Source organism: Symsagittifera roscoffensis, chromosome 9 (genome assembly GCF_963678635.1).
Source record: "Symsagittifera roscoffensis chromosome 9, txSymRosc1.1, whole genome shotgun sequence".
NCBI lineage: Eukaryota > Metazoa > Xenacoelomorpha > Acoela > Convolutidae > Symsagittifera > Symsagittifera roscoffensis.
In genome coordinates, this window is record NC_087070.1 from 10015433 (window position 1) to 10037942 (window position 22510).

General features: G+C 36.7%; 2 protein-coding genes across 4 annotated transcripts in view; both read right to left on the reverse strand.

Annotated features, from left to right (window-relative positions):
• Nucleotides 1-8085, reverse strand: part of LOC134853972 (pseudouridine-5'-phosphatase-like) — a 36139-nt gene extending 28054 nt beyond the window's left edge. Inside the window, exons 1-4 of one of the 3 annotated variants that reach the window (XM_063869998.1) lie at nucleotides 7873-8085; nucleotides 6377-6509; nucleotides 3804-4048; nucleotides 2673-2916 (exon numbers count right to left, since the gene is read on the reverse strand). In XM_063869998.1, coding sequence (XP_063726068.1) covers nucleotides 2703-2916; nucleotides 3804-4048; nucleotides 6377-6509; nucleotides 7873-7982 — 702 coding nt within the window. In that variant the 5' untranslated portion in view covers nucleotides 7983-8085 and the 3' untranslated portion in view covers nucleotides 2673-2702. Of the gene's footprint in view, nucleotides 1-2482; nucleotides 2917-3803; nucleotides 4049-6376; nucleotides 6510-7872 lie in introns of those variants that run through there. The other 2 variants (XM_063869999.1, XM_063869997.1) reach the window with 2 other exon arrangements.
• A 162-nt stretch (nucleotides 8086-8247) lies between these two features.
• LOC134854287 (transmembrane protein 230-like) lies at nucleotides 8248-22442 on the reverse strand. Its single transcript, XM_063870482.1, has 3 exons — nucleotides 22163-22442; nucleotides 9310-9472; nucleotides 8248-8848 (listed from the first exon to the last, which is right to left on the reverse strand). The coding sequence occupies exons 1-3, from the start codon at nucleotides 22334-22336 to the stop codon at nucleotides 8745-8747; spliced, it is 441 nt and encodes a 146-aa protein (XP_063726552.1). The 5' UTR covers nucleotides 22337-22442; the 3' UTR covers nucleotides 8248-8744.
• Nucleotides 22443-22510: the final 68 nt, after the last annotated feature.

Consider the following 22510-nt stretch of genomic DNA (forward strand, 5'->3'; position numbering starts at 1 on the left):
TGAGAAAGTAGAACTTATTCAGACCAATGTTGATTAGTCTCAGCACGCTGAGAAGAAAATCGAAAATCAGACTGGACTGTCAACGGCGTTGTATTTATGCGGATGGTAGCTCAGTGTTAGTACTGAAAGAGATTGGCCCTCCTTTGGACGAAAGCAAGATGTGGCAGAGTATGGCCCACTCCGAGGATCGCAGAAAGCCGAAAGGAAAAAAATTAAACCCAGATCCGATCGGGCGGAAAAGCGGCTAGCTGACGTATGGGGCAAAGTTTGCGACGAAGTAGCGGATATCGAGATTGCCAATACGACCGATTGCAATTTAAAGGGAACCTGATGTGTCCCAGTGGGTTTACTTTTCGGAAAAGAAAGAAAGGTAAATGCAATTGGACACCTCAGGGCGATGGTCGAGATTGGAAGCTTCAAGGAAATGTGCAACAGCGAGCTTGACGACGATGTGGTCATCCGTGCTCAGGAACTCAAAGAGCGCTATGGCCTAATGTGAACCAGAGGAAATCAATGATCTGCCACGAGAGTGATGCTATGCAGTCAGTCCCATTAACGTTCGATAGGCTACCGAATATGGTGACAATAGCACTGGATGAAGGGATAGTTGGCACGAAATTGAAAACAACGTTGCAAGAGGGGAAGAACGGTAATGAATCGAAGACGCTATACACAAGTATGGTCGACGAGCGGTCCACAACAGTCCAACCCGAGCTGTCGATGGCCAGTGATAGGAGTCGTGAAGAAGATGAAGATCGAACGGGCAATTGTGGGCTGCTACAATTGGGTTCGTGCGAGGTGTGTCCGGAGCAGCATTTCATCGATGGGTTTGTGGACAACCTTCTAGTCCGTATGGAACTGGATGAGACAGATGGGGTTCACTTGATGAACATTTCCGCTTTCATAACTCTGGAAGTTCTCCACTTGGAGCGTTCAACGGCAAACTCAAGATATGGGACGACCAGATTAGTGATGTAGTTCTTTTGGGTCAGACAGTAGTTGATATACTGATTGGGACATTAACGGACCGACTGGATGTTGTGGCGGCCTCTGAAATAGAAGTCGACATGGTCTTGAGCCTCAAACATTTAGAAGAACGACATGGGATGCTCTTCGAACGTCCAAAAGGGGTGCTGAGGACTGAAGTGATGGGACGGTTGAGGTGACCACCGAAGAACCGATGCAACACAGTTTTGATGTTGTTTGGGGCGAGAGCAGTGAACTAAAGGCCCCAAATTTCGAGCATAAAGGCGGAGAGAGACACCTATGGACGACTCAGCGGACAGTGGTGGGCACCATTAGGGATGCTGTTGAGTGTGACTTTTCGGAGCAGGGACTGACGGGCAGCGTAAGAGGGTGTACCATCAATGAATAACCCGAGTCTTCGTTTCCACGCCCAACGAGGGTAAAGTGGAAGCCTTAGAAGAGAATGTGGAAGACGTACATAGAACTACAGGCTCGGAGGTACCTCGTAGAAAGTTTGTGAATACTTTCGCAAACGGGTTTTACATGAAAACAGAGTTAGATGACGAACTGGTCTGCAACCTTCTGCGATTCGATGCCTTCGAGATGCTGCAACCGCGTCCGCCGATTCTCCCTTTTGGTGGAACGCTACTAGAGACATCAGAAGAATATGTCAGAGACGTTGATGTTTTGGGCTCCACTAAAGTCCAGCTTAAATTGGATACCCTGCGATGAGCGATACCAGTCATTGTGGTGCAGAGCTATGAAATAGACGCGGATATAGCAAATTAACTTGGAATGCATTCAAAAAGTGCACAAATAACTGAGGGCGTTCATATGTGCATTTGTTAGATAGCTAGCATGAGGATCGAAAGTTTATACTATTCAAGTAAAAGTTCTATAATAAGGTCTTATATCTGAGCCGATTTGTCGGACCCCTAATTACACATTCTTATTTTCGGATCATTCCCCTCATAATAAATGCCATAAAATGACAAAAAGCTCTTCACTTGCTGGCTATAGATAATTGACTGTAACATCCGGGAAAAAAATCTGCAAACGTTGAACCGTTTTCCCTACACACCGTCTAATGACTGTTTTCTTGGATGCTTTTTCTCCAAATAAACAAAGGACCCATGCGGTCGCTCTATTTAGTAGCGCCTGCAAGCCGATTGTGTTCGCAGGCGATTTAATACTCAGCAACGGTATAAAAACTTTTTTCTAAGCGGGTGCAAAGGTCAAAGAGCGGCACCCTGCCCTCTAAATTACTTCAATTAAGGAAACAGAATGGTGGACAAAAATGGACAATTAGATGAAAACACGATTAAGTTCTTAATCGGATTTGAAATTAGTCCACGAAATCAGTAGACCATACCGAGACTACCTCTAAACACGGACCTCGTTGGTCGGAAAACTACCTCGTTATACAAAACGAATAAGGACTGTGTCTTTTGTCACATAAAACAACCATAACTTTATACTCTTCGAACCTATATTTTAAAAATAAACTTCGACAGAAACGAACAAACCACCCAAATAGCAAAATGATCCTAACAAGATAAATTAAAGACCACGTGAACTAAAGTTCACTCTTTCATTGGCCCACAAAAAAAACTTTTAGACCTCTTGGATAACACCCGTAGCAAGGGAGGACAGCTTATGGTTTTTCATAGATATAACAGTTCGATTTGAAACTGCATTAAGTTTACTTTCTCTTTTACTGCTTATTGAAGCAGTATTTATTTCTCGTAAGGAGGCAAAGACCACCGTTCAGGAGTGAAGTCCAGAAGTGTTTCTAGTACCAAGTCAGCATCCTGGCGAAACTCTTGTTCTAGTCTGGGATCTGGAACCATCACTGTCCTCATTCCGGCGGCCTTTGCAGACAGGACTCCATTGGGAGAGTCTTCAAATACGAGCACCTTGTGCGGTTTGATTGTGTCTGCGGCGTCAAACCTGAAACCATTAGCAATGAAGTTTTAGGACCTAATTAACAATTCCTCCCCCCCCCCCCTTTCAATAGTAGGTACAATAGGGGGGAGATTGTTAAGTAGATCCAAGTTTTAATTACAAATACTGAGTACTTCAAGATTTTGAACCAAAAACCTCAAGTATTCAGAATTTAAAAATTTCCCATTGTGAAAAACCTTTTATGGAAAAAAGATTAGAAAAGTATAAAGCGAGCAAGCGGTGCAGTTTGATAAAAAGCGATAGTTAAAAAAGCGGCGATTTGAAAAAGCGATGACAATACGCTGGTTTTCAATATCAAAATGATCCCTTTGTCATACAAGGGTCCCAGCTGGTAATAACTGGATGTCAATTTTGTCCACTGATCGCCCTGTTTTTGAGCAAAAAAAGTTTTCAATGAAACTTGAAAAGATTGCCAAGAACAAGTGATTTTTTTTTACCACACATGATTTATTTTTAAGAAAATAACCACACATGATTACAATTCCCAAATCATTCTTTTTAAAATTTTAGCACCTTCGTTATCAGATAGGTCAATCTGGTCTTCACAGGGAAAATGTAAAAGAACACGAATTGCCTCAAAGTTTCAATTATCAAAAAAAAAATGCCTGAAAAGGATTCAGGACTATATGAAAAAATCAGAGGAGCTATCAAAGGCTGTTAAGCCTGCCGAAGGACAGTTCGTTTCTAACAATATATTCTCACATTCCAGACTGAAAAAAGTTGCTGAGCCAATGTCTTTTTTTGCAATTCAAGGCTGTTTTTCAGTCTAGATCTTTCATGTTGTACCACTAGTGCAGCAGAAATCTTGATATCACATGAAAATTCTACCTGTAGAAAAAAACTATTCACGCTCAGAATTGATTGCTTCCAACCTGGACAGAGTGACTTGAAAGGGCTGTGGGTGTGGCTTGCCAAACTGTACTTGTGGATCATCAGAACACGTGACCACATGATGAAACAGTGTGAACATGTCCTTGTGTTTTGTTGTCTTCAGGCCCAGGTTGACCTGGTTCGACCCTGTGCATACTGCTATTGGGATGTTGTGTGCGTGTAGATGTCTCACTAGTTTTTCAGCTCCAGGCATACTACTGGCAACTTTGAACATCTCTGGCAAAGTCTGAAATACTAACCTTATTATAGGTGTATAGATGTCAGTTAGATAACCTAAGTTGGAGAAAAACTTGTAATGTTTTCACGTGAGCAACAGTACCAGTTTGTTTACCTTTAGCACAAAAGAAAAACTCAGTAATTTAGAGCCCAAAACTCACACTAAAGACGCCAGGGTACTGCAAAACAGGCTGAACAAAAATTTCTCAGGCTGCTGCAAAATATTTCTAAGTCTAAATATTTTTCCTTTGTTTGAATAATTTTCTTGCTTTGATTAATTTTGCTAATTTTGTTAATTTTTTTCTACAATAAGAAGGTTAGTTTTCGAGAAATTTCAAATAGTTTAAGAAAATTTTACAAAATCATTTATGGATTTTTCCGAGGGCCTTAACTTTTATGTAAGAACAAATGGGTATAGTCGATTATGAGGAGCTTCTAACAATCCTTTCGAGAAACGTCAAAAAAATTCAGAAAACGGTAATAAATTGACTTTTCCGAGGGCCATAACTTTTGATGTAAAGAATTTGGCGTAGCCCCACAAGCAGAAAACCTTCCCACAAACCTTTCTTTGGATTCAGTGCGAAATCTCGAATTTGCGCGGATAGTTTCCAAAAAAGTCAAAAACAATCAATAAACGGTCAAAAAATCAAATATTTGACTATTCCCAGGGGCATAACTTTGTGCAGAAACAATTTTGCGCAGCCGCTTATGCAGAGAAGTTTCCCATAACTCGTTCTATCCATTGAACCCAAAATCTCAGATCAAGGAGGGCAGTTTTTAAGAAAATAAAAAATCTGGAAAAATGGGTCAAATATTATGCATGCACACATGGGATTTCCATTCCCGAGAGAAGGTAGTTCCATTGATACGCCTTTTACTGGAATTCAGTAGAGTAGTTTTCTACTGCACTAAAATTTTTGTTGAAGTGAAAAACAAATTCGACAGCATCTCAAAAAGTAAAAAAACTCAATCCGATTTATTTGATAATATCTCATTTTGTCGAACAAGAATTTTTTGGCCGTCGAAACTGCACAAAAGAGGCGCTGAATAACCGAGCCGGATACAATAAAAGCTGAACCCATTAGTCGAAAAAAAAACATGAAAAAATATTCAAAATCAGACTTGGTAAATGACAAATTACAGAACTTATAAAAATTATAAAAAAAAGAAGATTTTTGATTATAGTACAAAATAATAATTATAGTACATTAATTTTCAATTATATTTGAAAAAAAACAAAATCAATACAAAATTTCTGCTTTACAAAGAAGGCCGATACAAATTAGAACCAAATAACATAAATGTTATATTAAAAACGGAAAATGAACCGTCTGAAGGCCGAAAATCACTTATCCAAAAAATATTATGAATTTTCAAAAAACTTATTCGAAAAAACAATTCTGTGAGCAAAGTTATTTGCGGGAGAAAAAAGTCTAGTACTCGGTTGCAATACCTTTGCTTATCGCAAGGGTAATAAATAGCGCTTTACACAGAGGCGAAGTTGCACTCCGCATACAAAAGCAAAAAAATGACCGATAACACTACTGGGAAAAACTAAATGAGTTAAACTTTGAGTCTGCAAAATTTCTTAAGTGACGAACGCCAATTATGACGCATTAGCAGTACCAGTCTAATTGAAAAAAAAAAACCAACTAACGTGCCTCTATTTATAGAGCAGTCTATGGAGCTGTAATAACATGAAAAAATTAAATGCAATAAAAATATAAAGCAATTTTTTTTCAATTTGAGATTTTTTTTGTGAAAATCATCCCCCTCACGCCATATCAAGTACAAAGTGATAAATTTCGCTCCTAGTAACAAATCAATTATGGCAAATAAGCTTCCTTCAACCAATTTGGAATGATTTCTATGACGGATCAAATCTCGCTTACGCGTTAATAGCGCGAAATATATCGCTCGTTAATTGTCCCAAATTGGCCAAAATGGCAATATCTAAACCCCCATAACTTTACGAAAAATGATCACAGGTAGAATATTTTTTCAAATTTCAGTTCAGAACAACAATAGCTTTCGAATGATTTTTTAAAATTTCCGTCAAAAATGGCTAGTTAAAAAGTCAAATTGTGTCTGAAGAAAAAAAAGCCACCCCGAGCACAAATATTCCGTTACTTTCGTTAGGAAAGTCGGAACAAAAATAGTCTGTATTAAAATCTTTAGCTTTGGCTGTACTTAATAGCTGGTTATTGATTAAAGGAACACTTTTAAAATGAATACATTTTATCGCAACAATATTTGCGTCGCAACAATATTCTCGACTGAGATTGGTAAAAAAAGATAGTTAAATCAGGCGATAAAACCGGACCGACATTTCACTCACTGCTTCTATTTCTGCCATGAAGTCAGCCAGCGAGATGTCCAACTGCAGTTTGTCTATTATGGCCTGTGAGGCTTCATTCCCACGCATACCCATAATCTGTCTCTTGATGTCAAACGAATATATCTTGCCGAACCTAAACTGTAGTTTTTCACTATCAATGCTATATGTATTCAACACCTTTTGAAAAAAAAACAAACCAGATATCAAGGTACTAGTTTAACTATTTAGCACCTTAAAAATATTGCAGTAGTAGATATTGGGGCTAAATCTATATACGTTATAGATTTCGGGTCAGCCTCGCTATGTATTAACATTGGGTATAGAGTCTACAATGTATTAAGATAGTGAATATAATTGGTAAGGTTTCATGGTTTGTGTGATGGTAAGAGAATGGTAAGAAAAACGGTATTTTTTTGGATTTTGAGTAGAAATGTCTAGTTTTTCGCAAAAATTTCGGCGCGCGTTATCTAATTGGTAAATATCAATGGTTAATTATGCGTAGGTTGTGAAATAAAGGTATTAATTATGTTTTTTGGTTCATGGTAAGTCAATGGTAAGTTTATTAGATAATCTTACTTTTTGAAACTATGCTGAAACCTACTGAAACTTCAAAAAATTGAGTTTTTTGAGAGAAAAAAATTAAATTACAAAGAAAATATGTAAATCACTTCTGACCCGAAATCTATGACGTACCTTAAAACATAGGGTCCACGCACCCCCCCCCCCCCCCCCCTTAGCCTCAACATCTACTACTTACTGCTCTCTCTTACAAAAACTGAAACATTGGTCAACCGAATTTATAAGGAAAAAATAAAAAAAACGACTCTTTAGGTACTTTGATTGCCACGCTACACATCTTAGCGAATCAAATATACAAGAGGCCAATCAAATAAACTAGTGTTATTGAACGAGCAACCATGTTAACTAGCACCTATATCAAGGTCATTTCTCTCTTCAAAGCTTATTTCCGCATCATCGTTTCCCATCGCGTTATGTATTTATATAAGTTGACGAGGCGACCAAATTATTTAACTGTTTTCTAAAATCAGATTATGATTGTCATTTGAAATAAGCGTCAGAAGTTTTGTGGTTGCCAAGGCAACCTGGGCTCATGGGAAAAGTAAGGTTATAAACATGATAAAATCAAAACTTGTTTAAGAAATATTAATATACATCTATTGATCAGAAATGTGTTTAAAAAAACAGCATCAAATGTTTTGGAGGTAAATAAATCAGCCGAAGTATAATCCAACCGAAAATGTGCAAAGTATATACATCAGCCGAAAAGTTACATCTTATTGATGAAACTTCAATAACTGTTACGCAATTGTTGCATAACTAGTATATATTCCACTTACGTATTTTCGGCTAGTTTATTTTTCGGCTGGTTTATATGCCACCAAATGTTTTAACGTACGTTTTACTATCAATTAACAGCCCATAAATGAATTATAACAGGCAAGCTGAGATAACTTGAGCTTGAAAATACTGCTCACCTGTCGCATAGTTTCTGAGTGGCAGCCGAATAGATGTTCTCTGTGTCTAACAACAGTCCATCCATGTCGAATATCACGTGACTTATCTCCATGTCACCATCACTGCCCATGGTGAGACCACGTGATCAAAGGTCGATGACAAATATAAGGGTCAAGGGTATTATGTGGTCGTATTAGATTTCATGTGCAATCAAGTTCACCCTGTGTCCATTTCACCCTGGAAAATTTCAGTTTTTTTATTGATTTTCAATTAAATTTAAGAAGAGAGTAATATGCGGCAAATCTTGAACCCCAATTAGGATTCTGTTCAACATTTACAGTGGTACATCTCAAAATAGGTGAAAAAAAAACATTCAAGTTAATAAATCAAAAAACTAGAACTAAAAAATTCAATTGTGACCATTCATTAGCTTTGCATTCATAACCTACTGCAAAAAAGAAGTCAAATTAAATACCCAAAAAAAATTAAATACTAATGAGAAAATAGTTATTTATACATAAACACAATACAAACAAGTATGACATGATATGACTTTTGAAATAACGAAACAATCGTTATCCAAATAGGAAACAATGACATGAATTAATTCTACTGCAGCACGGAACATCCAAATTTTACTTTAACCTTCAAAACCTTTATTCTAAGCTGACAATATGTAACATTTTGTGACCATTAAATTGCATCATCTTTGAACTTCCTTCACTTTCGTCCGCGTCCTAAAGACTACTATTACATAACTGACAAAAAGCTGCAATCATCATTCAAATTCGGCCCATTGCAGCATTGCACTCCTCGATTTAAGTCTTTCCAAATATGGTAAGTTCTCTTGTCGTGTCTCGTGTTGCTGCGAGTCAGCCACTCAGTGAGTGAGTCAGTCGTAGTCGGGGATGTCGTCGAAGGAGTATCCCTCGTATCCCCACCAGGCCATGAGGGCCACCCTCACGTGATACACTCCAGGGATGAACATGATCGCACCTGGACAACAACAACAAAAAACAAATTCGATTGAGAACAATTCTTTATTTCCCGAATTCAACTGTAACAAAAAGTACAAAATTGACTATGTAGCTGTTAGTTACTATTAGTAAGTTACAGTTATCAGGTAAATAATACATGAAATCATGGGCGGATTTAGAGAAGGCGGGAGGGGATTTGACAGCCGTATCAACCCCGTCCCTTTTTTAAAAACTCAGCACATTCATCGTCCAAAGTGTCAATTTTGATACCAAATTACAACATACAATTTTGACTGATCGACCTTAAAATTTTTTCTAAAGATTCGCTCAATAAGGAAGCAAAAAAATAATTATTATTGCAATAAATTATATAGGTCCAAAAATCGACTGTAAAAACGGAGTTAGGTTATATAACAAATGGTTTCATGTACGGCTAATGTGAACCACAAGTAACATTTGACAAAAAAAAACAAATGATACCTAAGACTATCATGGGCCAGGTTCTGTTTGGAGGGAAGTGCTTGACGTCTACGTGTCCAGAGAGCATGAGACAGCCAGTAGTCAGAAGGGTTGTCCCTACCACACTGAGGAAGATAGCTAGCAAGATAGATTTCCAAGGCACCTTGGACGGGGCTGATTTATACTGAAACCAACTAGTTATTCTGAAGCCATTGATCAATTTCTAATTAACCAAGATTACTTATATATTTATAGAGCTAACGCCTCCAAATTTCCAAGGCACCTTGGACGGGGCTGATTTATACTGAAACCAACTAGTTATTCTGAAGCCATTGATCAATTTCTAATTAACCAAGATTACTTATATATTTATAGAGCTAACGCCTCCAAATTTCCAAGGCACCTTGGACGGGGCTGATTTATACTGAAACCAACTAGTTATTCTGAAGCCATTGATCAATTTCTAATTAACCAAGATTAACTATATATTTATAGAGCTAATGCCTCCAAATTTCCAAGGCACCTTGGACGGGGCTGATTTATACTGAAACCAACTAGTTATTCTGAAGCCATTGATCAATTTCTAATTAACCAAGATTACTTATATATTTATAGAGCTAACGCCTCCAGATTTCCAAGGCACCTTGGACGGGGCTGATTTATACTGAAACCAACTAGTTATTCTGAAGCCATTGATCAATTTCTAATTAACCAAGATTACTTATATATTTATAGAGCTAACGCCTCCAAATTTCCAAGGCACCTTGGACGGGGCTGATTTATACTGAAACCAACTAGTTATTCTGAAGCCATTGATCAATTTCTAATTAACCAAGATTAACTATATATTTATAGAGCTAATGCCTCCAAATTTCCAAGGCACCTTGGACGGGGCTGATTTATACTGAAACCAACTAGTTATTCTGAAGCCATTGATCAATTTCTAATTAACCAAGATTACTTATATATTTATAGAGCTAATGCCTCCAGATTTCCAAGGCACCTTGGACGGGGCTGATTTATACTGAAACCAACTAGTTATTCTGAAGCCATTGATCAATTTCTAATTAACCAAGATTAACTATATATTTATAGAGCTAATGCCTCCAAATTTCCAAGGCACCTTGGACGGGGCTGATTTATACTGAAACCAACTAGTTATTCTGAAGCCATTGATCAATTTCTAATTAACCAAGATTACTTATATATTTATAGAGCTAACGCCTCCAAATTTCCAAGGCACCTTGGACGGGGCTGATTTATACTGAAACCAACTAGTTATTCTGAAGCCATTGATCAATTTCTAATTAACCAAGATTACTTATATATTTATAGAGCTAATGCCTCCAGATTTCCAAGGCACCTTGGACGGGGCTGATTTATACTGAAACCAACTAGTTATTCTGAAGCCATTGATCAATTTCTAATTAACCAAGATTACTTATATATTTATAGAGCTAACGCCTCCAAATTTCCAAGGCACCTTGGACGGGGCTGATTTATACTGAAACCAACTAGTTATTCTGAAGCCATTGATCAATTTCTAATTAACCAAGATTACTTATATATTTATAGAGCTAACGCCTCCAAATTTCCAAGGCACCTTGGACGGGGCTGATTTATACTGAAACCAACTAGTTATTCTGAAGCCATTGATCAATTTCTAATTAACCAAGATTAACTATATATTTATAGAGCTAATGCCTCCAAATTTCCAAGGCACCTTGGACGGGGCTGATTTATACTGAAACCAACTAGTTATTCTGAAGCCATTGATCAATTTCTAATTAACCAAGATTACTTATATATTTATAGAGCTAATGCCTCCAGATTTCCAAGGCACCTTGGACGGGGCTGATTTATACTGAAACCAACTAGTTATTCTGAAGCCATTGATCAATTTCTAATTAACCAAGATTAACTATATATTTATAGAGCTAATGCCTCCAAATTTCCAAGGCACCTTGGACGGGGCTGATTTATACTGAAACCAACTAGTTATTCTGAAGCCATTGATCAATTTCTAATTAACCAAGATTACTTATATATTTATAGAGCTAATGCCTCCAAATTTCCAAGGCACCTTGGACGGGGCTGATTTATACTGAAACCAACTAGTTATTCTGAAGCCATTGATCAATTTCTAATTAACCAAGATTACTTATATATTTATAGAGCTAATGCCTCCAGATTTCCAAGGCACCTTGGACGGGGCTGATTTATACTGAAACAAACTAGTTATTCTGAAGCCATTGATCAATTTCTAATTAACCAAGATTAACTATAAATTTACAGAGCTAATGCCTCCAAATTTCCAAGGCACCTTGGACGGGGCTGATTTATACTGAAACAAACTAGTTATTCTGAAGCCATTGATCAATTTCTAATTAACCAAGATTACTTATATATTTATAGAGCTAATGCCTCCAAATTTCCAAGGCACCTTGGACGGGGCTGATTTATACTGAAACCAACTAGTTATTCTGAAGCCATTGATCAATTTCTAATTAACCAAGATTACTTATATATTTATAGAGCTAATGCCTCCAGATTTCCAAGGCACCTTGGACGGGGCTGATTTATACTGAAACCAACTAGTTATTCTGAAGCCATTGATCAATTTCTAATTAACCAAGATTAACTATATATTTATAGAGCTAATGCCTCCAAATTTCCAAGGCACCTTGGACGGGGCTGATTTATACTGAAACCAACTAGTTATTCTGAAGCCATTGATCAATTTCTAATTAACCAAGATTACTTATATATTTATAGAGCTAATGCCTCCAGATTTCCAAGGCACCTTGGACGGGGCTGATTTATACTGAAACCAACTAGTTATTCTGAAGCCATTGATCAATTTCTAATTAACCAAGATTACTTATATATTTATAGAGCTAATGCCTCCAGATTTCCAAGGCACCTTGGACGGGGCTGATTTATACTGAAACCAACTAGTTATTCTGAAGCCATTGATCAATTTCTAATTAACCAAGATTACTTATATATTTATAGAGCTAATGCCTCCAGATTTCCAAGGCACCTTGGACGGGGCTGATTTATACTAAAACAAACTAGTTATTCTGAAGCCATTGATCAATTTCTAATTAACCAAGATTACTTATATATTTATAGAGCTAATGCCTCCAGATTTCCAAGGCACCTTGGACGGGGCTGATTTATACTAAAACAAACTAGTTATTCTGAAGCCATTGATCAATTTCTAATTAAACAAGATTACTTATATATTTATAGAGCTAATGCCTCCAGATTTCCAAGGCACCTTGGACGGGGCTGATTTATACTGAAACCAACTAGTTATTCTGAAGCCATTGATCAATTTCTAATTAACCAAGATTACTTATATATTTATAGAGCTAATGCCTCCAGATTTCCAAGGCACCTTGGACGGGGCTGATTTATACTAAAACAAACTAGTTATTCTGAAGCCATTGATCAATTTCTAATTAACCAAGATTACTTATATATTTATAGAGCTAATGCCTCCAAATTTCCAAGGCACCTTGGACGGGGCTGATTTATACTGAAACCAACTAGTTATTCTGAAGCCATTGATCAATTTCTAATTAACCAAGATTACTTATATATTTATAGAGCTAATGCCTCCAGATTTCCAAGGCACCTTGGACGGGGCTGATTTATACTGAAACCAACTAGTTATTCTGAAGCCATTGATCAATTTCTAATTAACCAAGATTACTTATATATTTATAGAGCTAATGCCTCCAGATTTCCAAGGCACCTTGGACGGGGCTGATTTATACTGAAACCAACTAGTTATTCTGAAGCCATTGATCAATTTCTAATTAACCAAGATTACTTATATATTTATAGAGCTAATGCCTCCAGATTTCCAAGGCACCTTGGACGGGGCTGATTTATACTGAAACCAACTAGTTATTCTGAAGCCATTGATCAATTTCTAATTAACCAAGATTACTTATATATTTATAGAGCTAATGCCTCCAGATTTCCAAGGCACCTTGGACGGGGCTGATTTATACTGAAACAAACTAGTTATTCTGAAGCCATTGATCTATTTCTAATTAACCAAGATTAACTATAAATTTACAGAGCTAACGCCTCCAGATTTCCAAGGCACCTTGGACGGGGCTGATTTATACTGAAACAAACTAGTTATTCTGAAGCCATTGATCAATTTCTAATTAACCAAGATTAACTATAAATTTACAGAGCTAACGCCTCCAGATTTCCAAGGCACCTTGGACGGGGCTGATTTATACTGAAACAAACTAGTTATTCTGAAGCCATTGATCAATTTCTAATTAACCAAGATTACTTATATATTTATAGAGCTAATGCCTCCAGATTTCCAAGGCACCTTGGACGGGGCTGATTTATACTGAAACCAACTAGTTATTCTGAAGCCATTGATCAATTTCTAATTAACCAAGATTACTTATATATTTATAGAGCTAATGCCTCCAGATTTCCAAGGCACCTTGGACGGGGCTGATTTATACTGAAACCAACTAGTTATTCTGAAGCCATTGATCAATTTCTAATTAACCAAGATTAACTATATATTTACAGAGCTAATGCCTCCAGATTTCCAAGGCACCTTGGACGGGGCTGATTTATACTGAAACAAACTAGTTATTCTGAAGCCATTGATCTATTTCTAATTAACCAGGATTAACTATATATTTACAGAGCTAATGCCTCCAGATTTCCAAGGCACCTTGGACGGGGCTGATTTATACTGAAACAAACTAGTTATTCTGAAGCCATTGATCAATTTCTAATTAACCAAGATTAACTATATATTTACAGAGCTAATGCCTCCAGATTTCCAAGGCACCTTGGACGGGGCTGATTTATACTGAAACAAACTAGTTATTCTGAAGCCATTGATCTATTTCTAATTAACCAAGATTAACTATAAATTTACAGAGCTAACGCCTCCAGATTTCCAAGGCACCTTGGACGGGGCTGATTTATACTAAAACAAACTAGTTATTCTGAAGCCATTGATCTATTTCTAATTAACCAAGATTACTTATATATTTATAGAGCTAACGCCTCCAGATTTCCAAGGCACCTTGGACGGGGCTGATTTATACTGAAACAAACTAGTTATTCTTTTAAAGCTTATTCTGAAGCCATTGATCAATTTCTAATTAACCAAGATTAACTATAAATTTACAGAGCTAACGCCTCCAGATTTCCAAGGCACCTTGGACGGGGCTGATTTATACTGAAACCAACTAGTTATTCTTTTAAAGCTTATTCTGAAGCCATTGATCAATTTCTAATTAACCAAGATTAACTATAAATTTACAGAGCTAACGCCTCCAGATTTCCAAGGCACCTTGGACGGGGCTGATTTATACTAAAACAAACTAGTTATTCTTTTAAAGCTTATTCTGAAGCCATTGATCAATTTCTAATTAACCAAGATTAACTATAAATTTACAGAGCTAACGCCTCCAGATTTCCAAGGCACCTTGGACGGGGCTGATTTATACTAAAACAAACTAGTTATTCTTTTAAAGCTTATTCTGAAGCCATTGATCAATTTCTAATTAACCAAGATTAACTATAAATTTACAGAGCTAACGCCTCCAGATTTCCAAGGCACCTTGGACGGGGCTGATTTATACTAAAACAAACTAGTTATTCTGAAGCCATTGATCTATTTCTAATTAACCAAGATTACTTATATATTTATAGAGCTAACGCCTCCAGATTTCCAAGGCACCTTGGACGGGGCTGATTTATACTGAAACAAACTAGTTATTCTTTTAAAGCTTATTCTGAAGCCATTGATCAATTTCTAATTAACCAAGATTAACTATAAATTTACAGAGCTAACGCCTCCAGATTTCCAAGGCACCTTGGACGGGGCTGATTTATACTGAAACCAACTAGTTATTCTTTTAAAGCTTATTCTGAAGCCATTGATCAATTTCTAATTAACCAAGATTAACTATAAATTTACAGAGCTAACGCCTCCAGATTTCCAAGGCACCTTGGACGGGGCTGATTTATACTGAAACCAACTAGTTATTCTTTTAAAGCTTATTCTGAAGCCATTGATCAATTTCTAATTAACCAAGATTACTTATATATTTATAGAGCTAACGCCTCCAGATTTCCAAGGCACCTTGGACGGGGCTGATTTATACTGAAACAAACTAGTTATTCTTTTAAAGCTTATTCTGAAGCCATTGATCAATTTCTAATTAACCAAGATTAACTATAAATTTACAGAGCTAACGCCTCCAGATTTCCAAGGCACCTTGGACGGGGCTGATTTATACTAAAACAAACTAGTTATTCTGAAGCCATTGATCTATTTCTAATTAACCAAGATTACTTATATATTTATAGAGCTAACGCCTCCAGATTTCCAAGGCACCTTGGACGGGGCTGATTTATACTGAAACAAACTAGTTATTCTTTTAAAGCTTATTCTGAAGCCATTGATCAATTTCTAATTAACCAAGATTAACTATAAATTTACAGAGCTAACGCCTCCAGATTTCCAAGGCACCTTGGACGGGGCTGATTTATACTGAAACCAACTAGTTATTCTTTTAAAGCTTATTCTGAAGCCATTGATCAATTTCTAATTAACCAAGATTAACTATAAATTTACAGAGCTAACGCCTCCAGATTTCCAAGGCACCTTGGACGGGGCTGATTTATACTGAAACCAACTAGTTATTCTTTTAAAGCTTATTCTGAAGCCATTGATCAATTTCTAATTAACCAAGATTAACTATAAATTTACAGAGCTAACGCCTCCAGATTTCCAAGGCACCTTGGACGGGGCTGATTTATACTAAAACAAACTAGTTATTCTGAAGCCATTGATCTATTTCTAATTAACCAAGATTACTTATATATTTATAGAGCTAACGCCTCCAGATTTCCAAGGCACCTTGGACGGGGCTGATTTATACTGAAACAAACTAGTTATTCTTTTAAAGCTTATTCTGAAGCCATTGATCAATTTCTAATTAACCAAGATTAACTATAAATTTACAGAGCTAACGCCTCCAGATTTCCAAGGCACCTTGGACGGGGCTGATTTATACTGAAACCAACTAGTTATTCTTTTAAAGCTTATTCTGAAGCCATTGATCAATTTCTAATTAACCAAGATTAACTATAAATTTACAGAGCTAACGCCTCCAGATTTCCAAGGCACCTTGGACGGGGCTGATTTATACTAAAACAAACTAGTTATTCTGAAGCCATTGATCTATTTCTAATTAACCAAGATTACTTATATATTTATAGAGCTAACGCCTCCAGATTTCCAAGGCACCTTGGACGGGGCTGATTTATACTGAAACAAACTAGTTATTCTTTTAAAGCTTATTCTGAAGCCATTGATCAATTTCTAATTAACCAAGATTAACTATAAATTTACAGAGCTAACGCCTCCAGATTTCCAAGGCACCTTGGACGGGGCTGATTTATACTGAAACCAACTAGTTATTCTTTTAAAGCTTATTCTGAAGCCATTGATCAATTTCTAATTAACCAAGATTAACTATAAATTTACAGAGCTAACGCCTCCAGATTTCCAAGGCACCTTGGACGGGGCTGATTTATACTAAAACAAACTAGTTATTCTGAAGCCATTGATCTATTTCTAATTAACCAAGATTACTTATATATTTATAGAGCTAACGCCTCCAGATTTCCAAGGCACCTTGGACGGGGCTGATTTATACTGAAACCAACTAGTTATTCTGAAGCCATTGATCTATTTCTAATTAACCAAGATTAACTATATATTTACAGAGCTAATGCCTCCAGATTTCCAAGGCACCTTGGACGGGGCTGATTTATACTGAAACCAACTAGTTATTCTGAAGCCATTGATCTATTTCTAATTAACCAAGATTAACTATATATTTACAGAGCTAATGCCTCCAGATTTCCAAGGCACCTTGGACGGGGCTGATTTATACTGAAACCAACTAGTTATTCTGAAGCCATTGATCTATTTCTAATTAACCAAGATTAACTATATATTTACAGAGCTAATGCCTCCAGATTTCCAAGGCACCTTGGACGGGGCTGATTTATACTGAAACCAACTAGTTATTCTGAAGCCATTGATCTATTTCTAATTAACCAAGATTAACTATATATTTACAGAGCTAATGCCTCCAGATTTCCAAGGCACCTTGGACGGGGCTGATTTATACTGAAACCAACTAGTTATTCTGAAGCCATTGATCTATTTCTAATTAACCAAGATTAACTATATATTTACAGAGCTAATGCCTCCAGATTTCCAAGGCACCTTGGACGGGGCTGATTTATACTGAAACCAACTAGTTATTCTGAAGCCATTGATCTATTTCTAATTAACCAAGATTAACTATATATTTACAGAGCTAATGCCTCCAGATTTCCAAGGCACCTTGGACGGGGCTGATTTATACTGAAACCAACTAGTTATTCTGAAGCCATTGATCTATTTCTAATTAACCAAGATTAACTATATATTTACAGAGCTAATGCCTCCAGATTTCCAAGGCACCTTGGACGGGGCTGATTTATACTGAAACCAACTAGTTATTCTGAAGCCATTGATCAATTTCTAATTAACCAAGATTAACTATATATTTACAGAGCTAATGCCTCCAGATTTCCAAGGCACCTTGGACGGGGCTGATTTATACTGAAACCAACTAGTTATTCTGAAGCCATTGATCAATTTCTAATTAACCAAGATTAACTATATATTTACAGAGCTAATGCCTCCAAATTTCCAAGGCACCTTGGACGGGGCTGATTTATACTGAAACCAACTAGTTATTCTGAAGCCATTGATCAATTTCTAATTAACCAAGATTACTTATATATTTATAGAGCTAATGCCTCCAGATTTCCAAGGCACCTTGGACGGGGCTGATTTATACTGAAACCAACTAGTTATTCTGAAGCCATTGATCAATTTCTAATTAACCAAGATTAACTATATATTTACAGAGCTAATGCCTCCAGATTTCCAAGGCACCTTGGACGGGGCTGATTTATACTGAAACCAACTAGTTATTCTGAAGCCATTGATCAATTTCTAATTAACCAAGATTAACTATATATTTACAGAGCTAATGCCTCCAGATTTCCAAGGCACCTTGGACGGGGCTGATTTATACTGAAACCAACTAGTTATTCTGAAGCCATTGATCAATTTCTAATTAACCAAGATTAACTATATATTTACAGAGCTAATGCCTCCAGATTTCCAAGGCACCTTGGACGGGGCTGATTTATACTGAAACCAACTAGTTATTCTGAAGCCATTGATCAATTTCTAATTAACCAAGATTAACTATATATTTACAGAGCTAATGCCTCCAAATTTCCAAGGCACCTTGGACGGGGCTGATTTATACTGAAACCAACTAGTTATTCTGAAGCCATTGATCAATTTCTAATTAACCAAGATTAACTATATATTTACAGAGCTAATGCCTCCAGATTTCCAAGGCACCTTGGACGGGGCTGATTTATACTGAAACCAACTAGTTATTCTGAAGCCATTGATCAATTTCTAATTAACCAAGATTAACTATATATTTACAGAGCTAATGCCTCCAGATTTCCAAGGCACCTTGGACGGGGCTGATTTATACTGAAACCAACTAGTTATTCTGAAGCCATTGATCAATTTCTAATTAACCAAGATTACTTATATATTTATAGAGCTAATGCCTCCAGATTTCCAAGGCACCTTGGACGGGGCTGATTTATACTGAAACCAACTAGTTATTCTGAAGCCATTGATCAATTTCTAATTAACCAAGATTACTTATATATTTATAGAGCTAATGCCTCCAGATTTCCAAGGCACCTTGGACGGGGCTGATTTATACTGAAACCAACTAGTTATTCTGAAGCCATTGATCAATTTCTAATTAACCAAGATTACTTATATATTTATAGAGCTAATGCCTCCAGATTTCCAAGGCACCTTGGACGGGGCTGATTTATACTGAAACCAACTAGTTATTCTGAAGCCATTGATCAATTTCTAATTAACCAAGATTAACTATATATTTACAGAGCTAATGCCTCCAGATTTCCAAGGCACCTTGGACGGGGCTGATTTATACTGAAACCAACTAGTTATTCTGAAGCCATTGATCAATTTCTAATTAACCAAGATTAACTATATATTTACAGAGCTAATGCCTCCAGATTTCCAAGGCACCTTGGACGGGGCTGATTTATACTGAAACCAACTAGTTATTCTGAAGCCATTGATCAATTTCTAATTAACCAAGATTAACTATATATTTACAGAGCTAATGCCTCCAAATTTCCAAGGCACCTTGGACGGGGCTGATTTATACTGAAACCAACTAGTTATTCTGAAGCCATTGATCAATTTCTAATTAACCAAGATTACTTATATATTTATAGAGCTAATGCCTCCAGATTTCCAAGGCACCTTGGACGGGGCTGATTTATACTGAAACCAACTAGTTATTCTGAAGCCATTGATCAATTTCTAATTAACCAAGATTACTTATATATTTATAGAGCTAATGCCTCCAGATTTCCAAGGCACCTTGGACGGGGCTGATTTATACTGAAACCAACTAGTTATTCTGAAGCCATTGATCAATTTCTAATTAACCAAGATTAACTATATATTTACAGAGCTAATGCCTCCAAATTTCCAAGGCACCTTGGACGGGGCTGATTTATACTGAAACCAACTAGTTATTCTGAAGCCATTGATCAATTTCTAATTAACCAAGATTAACTATATATTTACAGAGCTAATGCCTCCAGATTTCCAAGGCACCTTGGACGGGGCTGATTTATACTGAAACCAACTAGTTATTCTGAAGCCATTGATCAATTTCTAATTAACCAAGATTAACTATATATTTACAGAGCTAATGCCTCCAAATTTCCAAGGCACCTTGGACGGGGCTGATTTATACTGAAACCAACTAGTTATTCTGAAGCCATTGATCAATTTCTAATTAACCAAGATTAACTATATATTTACAGAGCTAATGCCTCCAGATTTCCAAGGCACCTTGGACGGGGCTGATTTATACTGAAACCAACTAGTTATTCTGAAGCCATTGATCAATTTCTAATTAACCAAGATTAACTATATATTTACAGAGCTAACGCCTCCAGATTTCCAAGGCACCTTGGACGGGGCTGATTTATACTGAAACCAACTAGTTATTCTGAAGCCATTGATCAATTTCTAATTAACCAAGATTAACTATAAATTTACAGAGCTAATGCCTCCAAATTTCCAAGGCACCTTGGACGGGGCTGATTTATACTGAAACCAACTAGTTATTCTGAAGCCATTGATCAATTTCTAATTAACCAAGATTAACTATAAATTTACAGAGCTAATGCCTCCAAATTTCCAAGGCACCTTGGACGGGGCTGATTTATACTGAAACCAACTAGTTATTCTGAAGCCATTGATCAATTTCTAATTAACCAAGATTAACTATATATTTACAGAGCTAATGCCTCCAGATTTCCAAGGCACCTTGGACGGGGCTGATTTATACTGAAACCAACTAGTTATTCTGAAGCCATTGATCAATTTCTAATTAACCAAGATTAACTATATATTTACAGAGCTAATGCCTCCAAATTTCCAAGGCACCTTGGACGGGGCTGATTTATACTGAAACCAACTAGTTATTCTGAAGCCATCGATCAATTTCTAATTAACCAAGATTAACTATAAATTTACAGAGCTAATGCCTCCAAATTTCCAAGGCACCTTGGACGGGGCTGATTTATACTGAAACCAACTAGTTATTCTGAAGCCATTGATCAATTTCTAATTAACCAAGATTAACTATATATTTACAGAGCTAATGCCTCCAAATTTCCAAGGCACCTTGGACGGGGCTGATTTATACTGAAACCAACTAGTTATTCTGAAGCCATTGATCAATTTCTAATTAACCAAGATTAACTATATATTTACAGAGCTAACGCCTCCAGATTTCCAAGGCACCTTGGACGGGGCTGATTTATACTGAAACCAACTAGTTATTCTGAAGCCATTGATCAATTTCTAATTAACCAAGATTAACTATATATTTACAGAGCTAATGCCTCCAAATTTCCAAGGCACCTTGGACGGGGCTGATTTATACTGAAACCAACTAGTTATTCTGAAGCCATTGATCAATTTCTAATTAACCAAGATTAACTATATATTTACAGAGCTAATGCCTCCAGATTTCCAAGGCACCTTGGACGGGGCTGATTTATACTGAAACCAACTAGTTATTCTGAAGCCATTGATCAATTTCTAATTAACCAAGATTAACTATATATTTACAGAGCTAACGCCTCCAGATTTCCAAGGCACCTTGGACGGGGCTGATTTATACTGAAACCAACTAGTTATTCTGAAGCCATTGATCAATTTCTAATTAACCAAGATTAACTATATATTTACAGAGCTAATGCCTCAAAATTTTTTTAATGTTCTCTTTTTCAGGATAGCCTTTTAAAAAATTGTGGTCAACCTTGGCATGTCACTTAGGGGGTAGGATTATTGTGAATTCAAATCTGAAAATTGGATTGTCTGAAATAGTACTAATATACGTGATAACCCTTTGGGAAAAAATTGGAACCAGAATTACTGGACTACACTCATTACTGATTTTAATGCATTTACCATTATCATGATAAAAAAAATTCTTAACATTTTACACTCGTGATACCAGCTCTTTTGAGTAACTAAATTTTAAATTGATTAGCATAACTCACCGATAAAAATGCCTTCAACGAACTTTAGCTGCACAGTAGAAAATTATGTTTAAACCAAAATAAGGAAAGTGATTTTGATTACCTGCATTGACGAATAGACAGGAACCGGTCTTTGTTCATTTCTAACTCTGTAATACTCTGCCCTACTAGATCCAGAGCCTAGAATATTTGAAGCCAGCATCTTTTTATTACCCCCACTGCCTGCAGCTGTACCACGCGACCTCAAATCACCTCCCGGTGACACACCAGTGCTCATAGATTCAAGTAGCACACTTTTCTGATTGTCAACAGGAGCTCTGAATTGAAGATCGAAGCCAACGTTGATAAGAATCTAACATGACTTTATCTGCAAAAGATCACAGAAAGAGAGTTAGATCTGTTACGCAAACATGCTGGTGAAAGTATCAATCCATAGACCATATATCTGCAA